At 50.2% G+C, this 16409-nt stretch overlaps 2 protein-coding genes across 3 annotated transcripts; one reads left to right on the top strand and one right to left on the bottom strand.

Moving 5' to 3' along the window:
- The first annotated feature begins 372 nt into the window (after nt 1–372).
- On the top strand, nt 373–3890 carry si:dkey-225f5.4. Its single transcript, XM_046414533.1, has 9 exons — nt 373–476; nt 705–801; nt 1059–1182; nt 1397–1554; nt 1746–1888; nt 1961–2138; nt 2622–2761; nt 3234–3396; nt 3644–3890. The coding sequence occupies exons 1-9, from the start codon at nt 460–462 to the stop codon at nt 3707–3709; spliced, it is 1086 nt and encodes a 361-aa protein (XP_046270489.1). The 5' UTR covers nt 373–459; the 3' UTR covers nt 3710–3890.
- Nucleotides 3891–6216: 2326 nt separating this feature from the next.
- Nucleotides 6217–15935, bottom strand: nr1d1 (nuclear receptor subfamily 1, group d, member 1). Of its 2 annotated transcripts, none has more exons than XM_046414527.1 (8): nt 15686–15935; nt 10866–11141; nt 10512–10600; nt 10102–10246; nt 8421–9121; nt 7786–7971; nt 7318–7528; nt 6217–6833 (listed from the first exon to the last, which is right to left on the bottom strand). In XM_046414527.1, exons 1-8 carry the CDS (start codon nt 15711–15713, stop codon nt 6631–6633), a joined length of 1839 nt encoding a protein of 612 aa, XP_046270483.1. In that variant the 5' UTR covers nt 15714–15935; the 3' UTR covers nt 6217–6630. The 2 variants fall into 2 exon arrangements, with proteins under 2 accessions (XP_046270483.1, XP_046270484.1); XM_046414528.1 differs by lacking the exon at nt 15686–15935 and adding an exon at nt 14700–14873 and having other exon boundaries at nt 10866–11144.
- Nucleotides 15936–16409: the final 474 nt, after the last annotated feature.

Genomic DNA, 16409 nt, shown 5'->3' with positions numbered 1-16409 from the left:
AGAGTCATTAATGAGAAAATGTGCGCCCCACCCCCCTCGGCCGATGTGTCCTTGAGCAAGGCACTCAACCCCCAGTTTGCTCCCTGGGTGCCTGACATGGCAGCCCACTGCTCCTGTGTGTGTTTCACTGCATGTAATTTGCCGGGTGTTGCATGTGTGTGTTCACCTAAGGATGGGTCAAACACCAGAAGACAGAAGACGAATTCAGTGTGTGTATGTAAATATACTGTATGCATACTGCCAATAAAGCTGAATATTCTTCTTCTTTCAGCAGTGTGCATTTCAATGCCATTCCAATAGCAGCCACTAGATGTCCCCCTAACCACAATTAATGTTTATCGAAACTTTTAAATAAAGCTTTTTTGAAGCAGTAATTTCTGATTGGCTCAACGTAGTATAATGTCATTGTCAATCGGCCAATGAGCTCGTTCGCGGTACCGCGTATATTTGAAAACAGAAATGGCAGAAATTCGAAGGTAAGTCTGAGCTGTAACGCCACATATCCCCGTTTTTAAACGTTACTTAACGTTCAGGTGATGTTTTCTCCACCAGACGGACCAGAACTCGTAACTCACAGCCAAAAACATGAGAATGAACGACAACGAAGGATGTTAATATGCTAGCTGAAGCTAACTGTTCGTACGAGCTGTACTGTTCGGCTTCAGTGTTGTGTTACATGAAGCTGTGCTGTTGTGTTGTGTCAGTGTCCTGCAGCGCTGTGATCCTGCTCTTCTGGATCCCTGTGGAGACTCGGAGCAGCCGGACTGTGCCGAAGCAGCCAGGATGGTCCTCTACCTGACGGTCTGTTTGGCTCTGGATCTGCTTGGCTTTCTGAGAACAGATGGAAGAAGCGCAGCAGGAAGACAGCAGAGCATCTTTGTAGTTTGGCTAATGTTGAACAGAATATTCAGATTTATTTTATTCCCGATGACTCCAAATCACTGCTCCGAGAACAGACATATTTTTTTGACATATTTTTGGATTAAACCTTTCTGTCAGACTGACTGACTGTGTGTGTGTGTGTGTGTGTGCGTGCGTGCGTGCGTGCGTGCGTGCAGGACAGTCGTCGTGTACAGAAGGTTCTGTGGCGTCAGCTGTTTGTTCTGGACTCCATGATGTCTCTCCTGGAGGGTCTGGAGTCTGTCCAGCAACTGATGACACAACCCTGCCCACCCCAACCCGGTACACACACTGCACAGGGCACATGCAGTACAGACAGCACACACACAGGACTGTAGAAATACAGACATCAGGACCAACCTGCAAAGTTTTAGGCTTTCCACAAACCAAACTCTGAAAATTTGATCATGTGTTCTTACAAATAATGTTCTAATTCTACACTTTCGATAAAGTGGTGCCATATTGTCATATTTGTGTGTGTGTGTGTGTGTGTCAGAGGGCGGCGCTCGGGGCAAGTGGAAGGCTCTCAAAGCAGAGAGCAGGTCGGGGGTGGAGGAGACGGAGACTCTGCTCAGATCCCTGCAGGAGAGAATCCAACAGATCCACAACAGACGACACACACTCACACAGCTGGTCCAAGAGCTGCACAGCAAGGTGTCCACACACACACACACACACACACACACACAGAGACAGGAAATACCGGAATGAGCTGAGGCGTTAGTCAGTCACGTAGGTTTTAAAGTTGGATGCTTTAAGTTTTATGGGCAGCTGTTACTACAGTACCCAGAATTCACTGCAAACACTCCTCCTGTCCACTCTCCTCATCTCCTTGTCTCCTCCAGGGGCAGCAGTGTGAACAGCTGTCGGAGTCTCTGCAGGAGTCCCAGAATGCACTGCAGTCATGTGATCGTCAGCTGAAGCAGCTGAGGGTGGAGTCAGAGGCAGCACTTGGTCAGCTGATCGGCTGGCAGCGACTCAGAGACGAGTGAGTGTCATCCAGTCACCTGTCCCTTGTTCAGTTGTTCTGGTTGGTCGCTAACATGTGTTCACCTGTCAGGCTGCAGGTGTATGTCTCTGCTCTACAGGATGTCATGCAGATCAATCTGCTGTCTATCAACCAATCAGAGCTGTGTGTGGAGCTCAGGCCACGCCTCTCCCCTCACCAGTCGTCCCATGAGCTGGAACCACTAAAGCTGTCAGTCTCATGGAACCACGACGACCGCTTTAGCCTGCAGGTAACAACCACTGACACATTTAAAGATGGCCGACGCGTCTCTGCTTCCTCCTACTGTGCAAAAGTGAAGCTGAAACATCCCTGATACGAGTGCTGCCATCTTGTTCCAGTGATGTCATTTGGAGCCAGAGTCTGTGCAGCAGTGATCAGGAGGTCGAGCCGCAGTCTCGAGTTCCCGCTCACACACCCGTCTCAGCCAATCAGGAGCAGCGCTCAGCTGTCAGTTATGACGTTTCAGCCCCTTTTAGAGCATCAAATAACTAATGAAAACCAAACTGATCAGAAAAATGAACACCTGAACAAACATCAGCGTGATGAGAACTGCCTAACATGACAGAAACCTTCTTTGGGAAAAATTTATCTGACATGTACTTTGAGTTTATAGTTTTGAGTGGCCAAAAACAATAACACTGAACCAAAAAATCTCCCCTGTGGGCTGAAAATGTTCACAAGCAGTTGACTGGTTAGTCCCTTTTGTGTGCAGGTGAACGATGGGACTGCTGGTCTGGTGGAGGACTGTATGTCGGGCAGACGGTGTGAGCTGAGCGCCGCCCTGCTGGAGGTGATGCAGTGTTACGTGGGTCAGTTTGAGCTGCTCTCAGAGATCCAGGGACTGAGATCCAGGTGAATGTCCACTTCCTGTCTGTCCTCCTGTCAGATCAATAATCTATAATTACCTGACACAGCTGAGACTGAATTCTCTGCTGTAGAGGTTCCTTCATGGCGCCCCAGCAGATGAGAAAGCTCTGTGTGATTTCTGTGGTCACTGATCAGGTGCTGGATTAGAGAAGGAAAAGGAGACGCTGTGGTTTTAGCAGCTGTTAGAGTTGGAGCCATCAAACTGACTCAGTTTTTGCCTTCAAATGAGTTCTTTTCTGTACAGGATGAAAGACAACCGTTAATAAATTATAAGTGATTGTTCAAATGCAGTAAAGGTATGATGAACTGAACCTGCCTGACCTGATGAGTTTGTGGTTAGCATATCAGCTAACAATGGGTCTGTTTTGTTGGTGCTAGGCTAGCAGTTTCCCCTGCCAACAGTCTTCATGCTAAGCTAGGCTAAACACATGGTGAAGCTCTCTGTGTGTGCTCTCAGTTTTGCCATCGACTGGCGTCCTGCTCAGCGTCTGCTGGTCTACCTGAAGTCGGCGTTGTTGGTGTGTCACCTGGAGGTGGAGGAGGGCTACCCGAACGGCGGACGGGCCCGACTCGTGTCGGTACGGAGAGACGGACAACCTGTGGACACATCCGGACTGAAGGTAACAAACACAGATTGTGTGGAGCTTCAGTCTGAGAGCTTTGACGTGTCAGTCTGAAGTTAAAGTCGTGATTCGACCGTGTGGAAGCAGCAGGCCTGCAGTCAGCTCGCCTGCCGCTGAAGCACCCACAACAAAATAGACTTTCACAAAGTACTTAGTGGTTCATGAACATGTTGACATATTCAGAGACAGTACTGAGTTAAACTGTGAACTAATGTATGTGTCTGTCTGTCTGTCTGTCTGTCAGCCTCATCAAACTGATCCGAGTCTGACTGACTGGTTGGTTTTTCTGTGCAGCAGTTCACTCATCTGAGCGACACCTGAACTCACCTCTGACTCTTCATCTTCCCTCTCACGTGCACCAGCTGTCTATTTGAGTTGTAAACTGATCTGGTTTCATTTCCTGTTTCTGTGTCCTGTTGTTTTTACTCATGTTTACATGAAATCACTGTACAAATTTCAGCATGGAAATAAAGTTTTTATGCTAAGAAAAAGGGACTGTTGCTTCCAGACTGATGTCATCATATGACACAAGGCTGTGGCTCCCTAAGCTCCACTCAGAGAACATTATGACCTGTTCAGGTACGTCAGCAAACACAAACGGCCCGGTCGATGTGTGTATGAGCCAAGTGTCTCATCTGGAGCAGGACGGGCTGGCGGTGGTGTGATTCCTGAGGGACAGAGCACTGTTTGACCAAACTGGCTCATTTTAGCCACAGTTGGGACATTTTGTAGCCATTTTTGTGCCAATTAAAGTGCATGTTTTCCATCCAAAATTTGATGTAAATCCTGATCGTTTTCTAATTCTAACCAAGCCAGACCTGAAGCACAGTGTAAACTGAAAGTGAAAGCACAGAGTTTCAACAGAATCCCTGGTTTGTTTTGGTCACGGTGCTGTGCCTGCAATGCTGTGCTGTGGCCACCAGGAGTCACTGTTTCCCACAGTCTGTGTGCATGGGCCTCCCAGCATGCCCTGCTTCATGTCCGACTGCACACTGTGACATAACACACACACACACACATTTACACGTGATCAGACGTGTCAGGTCTGGAGCCTGTTCGTGTCTCCGTCCCGTCCGTCTCTGTCTCACAGTGCAAAGTGATGTCCTCAGCTATTCCAAACACTCTCAGTTCCATGAGTGAGAATGAGATTGAAAGTAATTTTCAACATGCAGCATGCAGGGGTAAAATGTGGGCACGAGTTGGAGTGACTTTGTGTCAAACATTCATGTCTGAGCAAAGATTTAATGGCTCTTGTGACTGATGAAACATTTGCTGCTGAGGTTGTTCGACAGGTTTTTTGTTCTCAGGTGTGTAATGAAAAGAAAGTCTCAGCGACAACACGACAAAGTGTTCACACTGTGCTCAGTGAGGATGACTGTTATGTAAGTTATCAGAAACCAAACAGGACGTGATGTATGAGTGTGTGTGTCGTCTGAAACTGGGCCACAGCGCAGGGTTCCACCCCTCGTCTCCTCATTGGCCAGTGTGGAAGCTGAGATGCCAAGCCTGTCAGCCAATCAGAGAGCAGAGTGTAAAGTTGGTTATGCACCTCCAGTCCGACCTACTTCTCATCCGCACGACTGATTTCTGCCTCCACCTTCTATCCCAAAGAATCCTTTATTAAAAACTTGGCTCAGAATCACCAGAGATCATCATCGTTATTATATTGACAGCTGGGTGCTGTTCATTATGTCTTCAGTGAGGCCCTCTTTAATAAAGTCACCATCACAGAAAGGTTTTCTCGGCATAGAAATGAAATCTTCTTGGATTATTCACGCTCAGTTCACAGAACCACAAGATGATCAGTTCATCTGGTGCTACTTTTAAGTGAATAATTCTGTATTTCCGCTGAAAACTCAAAGAAGAACAAGACGTTGGAGACTGTGCTGTGTATATTCATGTATACTGTATATGTAATATCTTTACAAAACACGGATTAAAATAGAAACATCAGAGAATCTCATGTCCGGTAGATGCACTCCATACTTCATCAAACCGCGTATAGTTTGTGCCCAACACACTTTCATAGCGTCATAATATTTGCACAGGCATATATTCATATTAACAAAAAATAGAGATGCATAATATGTGTTAGTGTGCTAAATACAGCTCGTCGAGCAGTTCAGTCATAACTGGATATTTGTATGTACAGTTTTTACACCGGAGATCAGCTGCATAACGTGTGTCAGAGAACATCTGACTTTCTGCTTGTCCTTCAACACATCACCGCTGCCCCTCAGTCTCATTGGTCAGTGGAGCTGTCCGTCACTGCCCTTCCTCCGTGCTATTGGCTGGTGAGAGCAGGACAATGAAGCCATGAATCCACACCAGCTTTGCTCTTTCAGTGAGTTTCTAACAGAACACAAAATCAGCGCGGCGCTTGGAAGTTCTGGATGCTCAGCAGACGAGCGGGACATTTGAAGAAATCTCCGTTTCCGGGGTGCGTTTGGCCTCGCTTAGCACAAAGACCGACAGCTCAGAGCGGGTCTGGTTTTGTGTGTGGTGGTCAGCAGTCTGTCCTGCAGTCTGCTGCTTTGGTGCACTTCATGTGGGCTTTTGAAACCTTTGGATTTAGGAACATTTTCATCTGAGGTTAAACTTCTTCAGCCGTGCAAAATCCCATTAAAACACACACATGTATCAACACACACACGATTATCGTGGTCAAATCCCCTTAATTATTAGAATTCCATTTCATCACTATTCATTATGAGTAATGGCTAAATAGTTTTCATAAGGAAAGGTATGAATGTGATGCAGTGGGAACTCAGCACTTAGCTCCGATGCTAACTGCTGCTAACACCAAAACCATTTTACTTTTCTTTTTGCTCACGTGATTTATTAACAAACACAACAGACGTAAATCAGAGACACTTAGAGCTGTTTGATGTTTTGGTGCAACCCGGCTAACAGTTTGCATCTGTTTCCAGTCTTTGTGCTAAGCTAGGCTAAACACTGGGGGTGACTCCTTAGCGCGTCTAAGGAGCGCTCTTAAAATGTCGCGCTGGTCCTTCAACCCGTCAGCAGACAGCTGTGTGCAGACCCGTTCTGGTCATGACGTCATCACCGTGTCAGTCGTAGTTATGCCATGACATCAGGGTGATGAGCTGTCGTCACGGCGATGGAGAGCACCGCAGGATATCGCATTTATCATCGGCAGCGATCACAGGAAGTTCAGGAATCCGGACAGAAAGCGCAGTGATGTCACTGGTGACATCAGCCGTGAGGTCATCAGGCGTCAATGCGGAAGGACAGCAGTTTCTCAGAGTGCATGTTGTTGAGCGTCCGCAGGTCGGGCAGCTTCAGCAGCAGTTTGGTGAAACGCGGCGAGTCCACGTTCCCGTAATGGTTGTTGTTGACCAGCGAGCGCAGCGCTCGGATCAGGTTTTCCTGCAGCTGCTCCACCGACGCCACGTTCTCAATACCGGACCGGTCTGAGGAGGACAGCAGGAGCGGGTGTGAGGGACAGACTAATAACAGCCAAAGCGGAGAAGTTTAAGATTACTACTACTACTACTACTACTACTACTACTGCTCTTCTAATTAATGAAATTAGGGTAACATAACAACCGCACTTCTCAACAGAATAAACGTAATGACAGAAAGGCAGACAATAACATTTCTGTTTGTAGTATTTGACCACATGAGCACATGACAAGTACTCATAAATTCAGACCTGAATTCAGTCCTACAAATTGAAGTACCTTCAAATTGTAGTGTATTTGTACTGTATTTATTACTTACAGTACTTGAGTGCACATACTTACATGTGGAAGTTCTCTTACAAGATAGGAATGAAGGTGAACCGACTGCAAATCTACGTTTCTGCTATATGAGAGCTCTAATGGCAGTAAAATTCAGATTATCAGGGAGCATGTAGTCCACGGAGCAACACCTCCCCCCCGGTCGAGTCCTCACCTGCGGACACCAGCACCACGGCGGTGAACAGTCCCAGCTCCTGGGCGTTCAGCTCCAGTGCAGCCAGTTTGTGGCTGAAGTCAAACATGGCTCCCAGCAGCTCGCACATCCCCATCGCCCTCAGCTCCTCCAGGCTGTAGGTGGCGCCAGAGAGGAAGGTCACCAACTGCTCCTTCACGTTGAAGAGGAAAGCAAAGCGCACCATCAGCACCTGGACAAAGAGAGAAGAAAATGCTGCACAAAACAGGAAACGTCCAACTTCTCTCTTGAAGTATAAAGTCAGCATGCAGTGAGATGACAGTCAGTTTGTCACTGAGGAAAATTAGCTTAGCAAAAGAACGGAAACAGCTGAAGGAAGAAAGAGCAGATTTCACGAAAGTTTGAACTATTCCTTTAACAAAAACAAACAACACACACTGCTTAGTCTCTGTTTCTACATTGATCAGTATGAGGGGACATCCGTCGTACCTCGAAGGTGCCGGCCTTGAGCAGGGTCACCTGGTCGTTCTGGGAGAGAGAGCTGAATCCTGGGATGTGTTTGGCAAACTCCACCACCTCCCTCACGGCGGGGGTGAAGGACAGAGAGAAGTCCTCCCAGATCTCCTGGGGCGTCTTTGAGAGGTCAGCGTGAGGCTGCCGGTTCATCGGGCAGGCCTGGAGAGAGAGGAGACATCCAACCAACTATCACAACATCGACTGACCAATCACTGCTGAGCGGCAGCCATCAGTGACAGCAGGTGTGTCAGCCAGTTAGCACAATGTCAGGCACGTGGTCATCAAGTGAAAGGAAGACTACCTTCCCCAAGAGGATTTTTGAACTCGTAACTCGTATTGACTCAAATGTAATTTGATGTGATGCCGCCCATCTTATAAAACCACACTCAGCGTCATCGAGTGTTTGTAGCTGGCAGAACAAAAGCAGAGAAGGTGGGACTGATTCCACATCACATGACCGAAGCTAAAGATTTCTATTGGCCAGAGGCCTCGTGACTCACGTAACTAACGTTAGCTTAACTCATATGAATTTTGTATTGTCATCTTCGTTAACAGTAAATAAAGTTGTGTGAAAGTGAAAAGACTGACTTCTGGTCAGAAGTTCTTACCAGCACTATCCCTGCACGGTTCTTCATTGGACAGTTCATCCCCTGGGTTACATGATCACCAAGCCCGTCTCCTCCAATCAGATTACTGTTGTGCAGGCTTCGCCTACCGCTGCCATGGTGATTGTTTGTGCTGTTTTGGCTGTTGTCTGGCAGCAGGTTGTTGTTGTGGTGAAAGATGGTGTTGAGGCCGTTGGCATGGTAACCACTGGGGCACCGGTTGGGTCCCCAGGGCTCCGCCTCCACATTTTGGTGGTGGGCGTGGTTATTCTGCTGCTGAGGTGCCACACGGGGATTGGCCAGCTTGTCGTGAGCGTAAAGGAAGGTCTCACGGTGAGCGCGTGCAATGGCGCAGATGGTGGAGTCCAACCCAGGGCTAAGAGGAGGAGGAGGAGGAGGAGGAGAGGAAGAGGGGCAGGGGCTTTGACAGGGGCGAGGAGGAAGAGGAGGGGGTGAGGAGGAGGAGGCTGGGGCCGGAGGGGAGGGGGAGGACGGCGCCAGCGGCAGGGCTGAGGGCTGCGGCTGAGGGGCGATGGTTACCCCTGGGCAGGGAGAGGAGGATGACGATGAAGAAGAGGAAGATGAGAGACTGGCAAGCTGGAAGTCGCTCTGCAGCTGGTTGTTCACCATGTTGTTCATGGCGCTCTGCATCTCAGCCAACATCCTCTGCTTCTCACGCTTAGGGATCCGCCCGAAACGAACCGCTGACGAGGAGGAGAAACCACATCAGAGCGGGGATCAGGTTTTCACATCACAGCTTAGCTACATGCTCCTGCTCTCAGACACACGGCTGAGCAGATAGACAGGTGGGCAGACAGACGGGTGTGCAGACACACAGGTGAGCAGACACACAGGTGAGCAGACAGATGGCTGAGCAGACAGACGGCTGAGCAGACACACAGGTGAGCAGACAGACGGGTGTGCAGACAGACGGCTGAGCAGACACACAGGTGAGCAGACAGACGGGTGTGCAGACACACGGCTGAGCAGATAGACGGGTGGGCAGACAGACGGGTGTGCAGACACACAGGTGAGCAGACAGACGGGTGGGCAGACAGACGGGTGTGCAGACACACAGGTGAGCAGACAGACAGGTGAGCAGACAGACGGGTGTGCAGACACACGGCTGAGCAGACACACAGGTGAGCAGACACACGGCTGAGCAGACAGACGGCTGAGCAGACACACAGGTGAGCAGACAGACGGGTGTGCAGACACACAGGTGAGCAGACAGACGGCTGAGCAGACAGACGGCTGAGCAGACACACAGGTGAGCAGACAGACGGGTGTGCAGACACACGGCTGAGCAGATAGACGGGTGGGCAGACAGACGGGTGTGCAGACACACAGGTGAGCAGACAGACGGCTGAGCAGACAGACGGGTGTGCAGACACACAGGTGAGCAGACAGACGGGTGTGCAGACAGACAGGTGAGCAGACACACGGGTGAGCAGATAGACGGCTGAGCAGACACACAGCTGAGCAGACAGACAGCTGAGCAGACAGACGGGTGTGCAGACACACGGCTGAGCAGACAGACGGGTGAGCAGACAGACGGGTGTGCAGACAGACAGGTGAGCAGACAGACGGCTGAGCAGACAGACGGGTGTGCAGACAGACAGGTGAGCAGACACACAGGTGAGCAGACACACGGCTGAGCAGACACACTGGTGTGCAGACTCACCATCTCGGCTCATGCCCACAGACAGGCACTTCTTGAAGCGGCACTGCTGGCAGCGGTTCCTGTTGATCCTCATGATGGTGCAGCTCTCGCTCTTCAGACACTTCTTGTACTGGATGTTCTGCTGGATGCTGCGACGGAAGAAGCCCTGCAGGAGGACACAGTAACACACAGTCAGGTCCCTCAGGTGAGTGCACCTCAGGTGTCTACAGCAGGACTCAGGGTTCATCTGCCGCCTCAGTCACTGATGAGGAACTGAAGAACCAAAGTGAACAGATGTTCTTCATCACAGATCCCATCATGAGCTTGCTTTTCAGCTGTCCAGTCTGCTGCCTGTCTGTCTGTCTCACAGGAGCACAGTGTGTGTGTGTGTGTGTGTGTGTGTGTGTGTGTGTGTGTGCTGAATATCTCACCTTGCAGCCTTCACAGGCGTGGACTCCATAATGAAAACCTGAAGCCACGTCACCACAAACTTTACACAGCAGCACCATGCCGTTCAGCTCTGAAACACACACACACACACAGTGAGATGATCACATCTGGATTTAACCCAGATTAGAATGCAGATGTGTGTCCAGACGTAACAGAGACTGAGGTCAGCAGTGCAGTTTGTTTGGGTTCAGATGCTTCAGTGAGGACAAACTGGAGGGAAACATTCTGAAGACTTTGTGAGGATTAAAAGGCAAACTGCACTACGTTTGGCTGCTGCCTCTTCCCGTAGCTCACTGTGACAGTCAGTGATGACGGTTCGGCTGTCGGGTTCTTACTGGTGAGACTGGCCACAGACTTGCTGGGCGACGCCCTCAGAGATCCTCCGTCGTCTCGACCGCGAGGTGAACCTCCTGCTGAGGAGGAAGCCGAGGAGGAGCCATCTTCTCCTGCAGAGCCTGAACTGGAGCTGCTGCTGAGGAAGGGGGGAGTTAAAGAGGAGGTGGAGGATGAGGCGAAGCAGGGCTGGGAGTTGGAGTTCTCGCTGTACATGGAGACCGGACTGGTGCGGGTTGGAGAGCCTCCACATGAGCCCACATAGGAGATGACACCTCCTGCAGGAAGAGAGAGGAGAGGTCAGTGATGGCCCAGAGCGGCGGCCATGTTGGAGCCTACACATTCAGTGCTGTCACATTAAAAGGTTGAGCTGATGAGGAGGATCGCCTGAGGAGAACATGAACGCCGGATTTGTCAAGATCCTTCAGCCTGGACTGATGGACATCACAGATGTTGTTCGTGTCCTTTCATGTCATAATAGCAAGCAGAAAACTGCTCACATCGGCCTCAGCCCAGTGTAACCCCAGTAAAGTCGATTCATCTCATTTAAGGGAAGCTTTGCAGTTTGTGACAGAAAAGTCACTCAGCAGCTCGTTCAGTCTGATGGAACGACAACATACAGAACCAAAGTCCCACAGCGCGGCACTTTACTGTACTGAGATCAGCTGTCAGCAGCAGCTGCTGCTCTCAGATCAGTTCAGTGTCCTCACATTGGCAGGACTGAGGGGGCGGAGCCATCTGTGTGTGGTTGGCTGGAGGAGGAGGAGAGTAGAGGCTGGATGTTTTCCTGTAACCATAGCAACAGATGGACGGCAAGGGGAGGAGGAGTTCTCTGGTAAGAGCTCAAATCAAACTGACTTTCTAGGAATTTTGGGAACACAGACAGAGGAGGAGGGGGAGGAGGGAGTCACCCCTCCTCCCCCTCCTCCCCCCTCCTCATGAAGACAAACAAACCCTCTGCTGTAAAATGAGCTGAAAGAAAACCAAAGTTTATGCAGATTCTTGTACTGTTAATGACACGAACAAACAGACAGAAAGAAACAATCCCACAGAAATGAAAAGTGTTGAAAATAAATCAATAAAATATTTTTGTGGATGGGAGAGGGAATCTTCAAAACACAAAACTGAACCAAAGTGAAAACTGATTGGCTGGCTTCTGACTTTACCCCCAGGGATCAATAAAGTTTTCTCTGAACCTGTAATCAGCACTGTTTTAATGCAAAGTGTCTGAGCTGAAGACGCAGTGATGGACGCTGAGGACGACGTGAACAGCAGCAGACCCACAAATCCAAACTCCAGCTCTGCTTCTCACCTGCAGAGTTCAGGTGTGAGCGGCAGAGAGAGCCGGATGAGTCTCCACTCACGCATCTGTGATCAGTGGAGCCGATGAGGTATTCAGGAAGTGATGTCACGCTGAGTGATATCGACGTGTGTGTCTGTGGGTTAACCGTGTGGGCCGACACGTGAGACGCAGCAGGTGACGGGGACGCCAAATCAACCTGCTGCATGCGTCTCAAACTGCAGATGTGAATGAGAGCTCTGAGTCTGTGCTTCCCACGTGTCAGTGCTGCACGTGAGCACAGACGGTCTGCGAGGTGATGAACACACACACACACACACACACACACACACACACACACACACACACACACAGCAGGAAGTTTTCACACCTTCGGGAGCATAAGAGCACAAACACAACAAACACATCACGTGCAGAAGGTTCAGTGTTTAACTCCTGGCTGTCGATCAACATTTAAGATGACTGTGTAGCGCCCCCTGCTGAACCACACGAGCGTCACACTCACAAAGCCTCTGCAGCCGCCAATGAACAGACTTAGGATGGCAACATTCTGCAGAAATTACCCATGTGTGTCAGTATTATGTGCCTGCCTCACCCCCTCCCTCCTGCCGACTGGGGGAGGCTCTGTGTAGTCTGTAGTCACACCCCTGAGCCACGTGCCTACTCCACATAGCACACTGTGCGATGGGACTGGCTCAAGTCTGGCCCACCCACACACACACACACACACACACACACACCTCGGCTGCTCTCACGTTTCCTCCATTCATCACCAGCGCACACACAAACACAGGGCGTTCAGACACACTTGTGGCAGCGCTCACTTCCTGCACACCCACTGAACACACGATGAAACAAGCCTCAGCTTGATTGGACATCTGAACGTTTCACAAGCTACACATACAAAATTCACTGTGTAGCTGATGTTAATGATTGTTTTCATTACTGATTAATCTGTCATAATCCGTCCAACCCCCTGACTCTCATGACAACGAAAAGCAGCAGATCCTGACATTTGAGAAGCTGGAAGCAGCAGATGCTTGACTGAAACGAGTCAAGACGAATCGATTGTCAGAACAGGAAGTGGTTTCCTCTCAGCTCCACAGCTGTTGCAGCTGCTGCCTTCTGGCAGACGTTTCAGGGTGCTAAAAACACGGACGAACAGGGCCGTAGTCCTGTTAAATGAAAACGTGACATTATCATGTGTCGATTCAGCCGCAGGCAAGACGGGTGCAAGAAACATCCATCCATTTTCTATACCGCTTATCCGTCAGGGTCGCGGGGGAGCTGGAGCCTATCCCAGCTGACTACGGGCGAGAGGCGGGGTTCACCCTGGACTGGTCGCCAGTCAATCGCAGGGCCAACACACAAAGACAGACAACCACACACTCTCACACTCACACCTAGGGGGCAATGTAGAGCAGCCAGTTAACCTAATGTGCATGTTTTTGGTATTGTGGGAGGAAGCCGGAGAACCCGGAGAAAACCCACGCAGGCACAGGGAGAACATGCAAACTCCACATAGAAGGGCCCAGACCGGGATTCGAACCTGGAACCCTCTTGCTATGAGGCGACTGTGAGGCATTAGTTACATAAGTTGTATAGTGTCTCACTTTTTTGATTAGTTGTTTATTATTTATTTGAGACTTTTGCACCGAGGGGAGAACTGTGCCCTGATTTCGTTGTGCTAAAGTACACTGTACTACTGTGCAATGACAACCAAGACTCTCAGTCTGAACCTTCATGTGTCAGTGAGGCTAATTAGTGAGTTCCTGTAGCAGGAGAGCTAACATGCTAACATGCTAACAGCAGTCATTCAGAATACCTTTGTGTGTCTGTCTGACCTGTTTCCTAACTGATAAATGATGACTATGAGAGAAGCATCTCCAACTCTCATCAGTGTGGACCTGAGACACACAGAACTGTACATCCACCCGATCCGCCTCCCCTCCACACCAACAAGTCGTCTACGTCTTCCTCCTTCCCCTCACTGGCTTGTCTTACCCTAACCCTAACCCGGTTAGAGCAGGTTCAGGTCAAACTCTTTACTTCACAGCTCAGCAAAGGCTGTGAATAACATCTTTTCAAATCAGGGTTCTGGAGACCTGGACCAGGCCAGACAAGCTGCAAGGAGCCATTTTAGTTTCAAACCAGCCTTCTTCAGCTCCACAAACCTTTTGTGAAGTAAGAAACTTCAGCCGACTTTCCATCAGCAGGCGGGTGAGCAGATAGATCAAAAATCTTCATTTTTTTAGTGAGCTGTTCCTTTAAAAGGAGGTCTGCTGGTGTGAACGAAACGGAGAGGAGCTGATTGGTCCCCGCTGCTGTTCCACTTTCACACACAGCAGGGAGGGAGGGGGAGGGAGGGGGAGGAAAGACCCAGTAAAAGCTGCACATGGCAAAACAGGCACAAAGAGGAGATCAGATACGAGGAGATGACGACAGTCAACACCACCGACGTGAGCACACACACACACACACACACACACACACACTGAGCTGACTGACTTTTGAATGTGCAGCAGACCCATGACCCAGACACATGAAACACGTGCGCCGGCGCGTCCTGGCACACATCGGATCCTGTTCTCTGGGTTCTGCTGCCTTTCTTAAAACCTACAGGAGCGAAAGGAGCTTCTGTCAGGTGCGACAAACACCGTCAGAAAGAGAGGAGGAGGAGAATTACGCAATGAGCTCAGTCTGACCAGCAGCCAATCACAGCGCGCGGAGCTCAATGAAAACAAAGCGCACATGGTCCAGTGAGCCGGTCCATGTGAACCGGCAACACACACACACACACAGCGACCGGCTGACCGCCGCTGTCATCGTGACCCAGTTCCTCGAAACACCAGCGGACTCACGGTGCCGGTCCCCGTGATGAGCCGCCTCAGACTCCCCGACACGTGCCGGGTCAGTCAGACAAGATGAGACTTTACTGATCCCCGACGGGAGAAATGTCTACCCTCTACACACACACACACACTCACACACACACACACACTCACACACTCTCACACACTCACTCTCACACACACACATACACACTCACACACACACACACACACACACACACACACACTCACACACACACACACACACACACTCACACACACACTCACACACACACACACACACACACACACACACTCACACACTCACACACACACTCACACACACACTCACTCACACACACACTCACACACACACACACACACACACACTCACACACACACTCACTCACACACACACTCACTCACTCACACACACACTCACACACTCACACACACACTCACACACTCACACACACACACACACACACACACACACTCACACACACACAGCACGACCACCGCTGACATTCCTCTCCGGATGGATGTTTAGCGTCTCCACGAGTCAAACCTGCGACAGTCCTCACCTGACACACCTGATGGGCCGTCCGCTCGCTCACCTGCAGCCCTGCCCAGCCCTGAACAAGCCGCCACCGGCCGGGGGCGGACGGTTTGAGGAGGGTGCGTTGTTTACCTGAATTGTTGTTGTTGTTTGTGTCCATGGCAGTCGTCTTCACCTGTCTGTGCTCCGATACAGACACGCACGAGCGGTTTATTTGTTAAAAAGTCCCGGATATTCTCCGCATCACGAAGCAGAAAGCCTAGAAAACACCACCGAAGAAGAAGTAACTCGGCTCCATCATTCCGTCTTTCTCTGTCTGAACTGGACTGATGTGTGACCGCTGCACGAGGGTCCTGTCATCTGCTGCACGCGCTTCCTCTCTCTCCCTCCGTGTGTTTCGCTTTTTTTCAAACAGGGCGCGCGCGCAACAAGCAGCCTGCCTGCTGCTGTTGAGGATGGTGATGATGTGCGGGGCCCGCCGTGCCCGCACGCGGCAGAAAACGGGACCATGTGACCGCGGGGAGAGCCTCGTGCCCCAGTGACACAGTTTCCCGCCCCTCCGCGAGAGACTCGTTTAAATCCCCGAGCACGTGGAGCAGCCCGGTGTTCTGTACTGACAGAACAGTTTCCACACTCTCACTGTTGTTATTTCTACTTCCAAAGAGAAATCACTAACAGGAAATAAAAACGTCTGATTTAAGGCTACAGACAAGCAGCTGGCAGTCCAGCTTCAGCTGCCGTGTAGGACACGATGTCCTCTAATAACACTGAAACCAGAGGACTGGGTGGCTGCGACTCGTGACAAAGCCCTTCACAGGAATAACACACCTGTCAGGTACGCGAAGCTGAGGGGTCA

The sequence above is a fragment of the Scatophagus argus genome, chromosome 16, assembly GCF_020382885.2.
Source record: "Scatophagus argus isolate fScaArg1 chromosome 16, fScaArg1.pri, whole genome shotgun sequence".
NCBI lineage: Eukaryota > Metazoa > Chordata > Actinopteri > Scatophagidae > Scatophagus > Scatophagus argus.
Note: the sequence above shows the minus strand (reverse complement) of the source record. Positions and strands in the feature narration are given on the sequence as shown.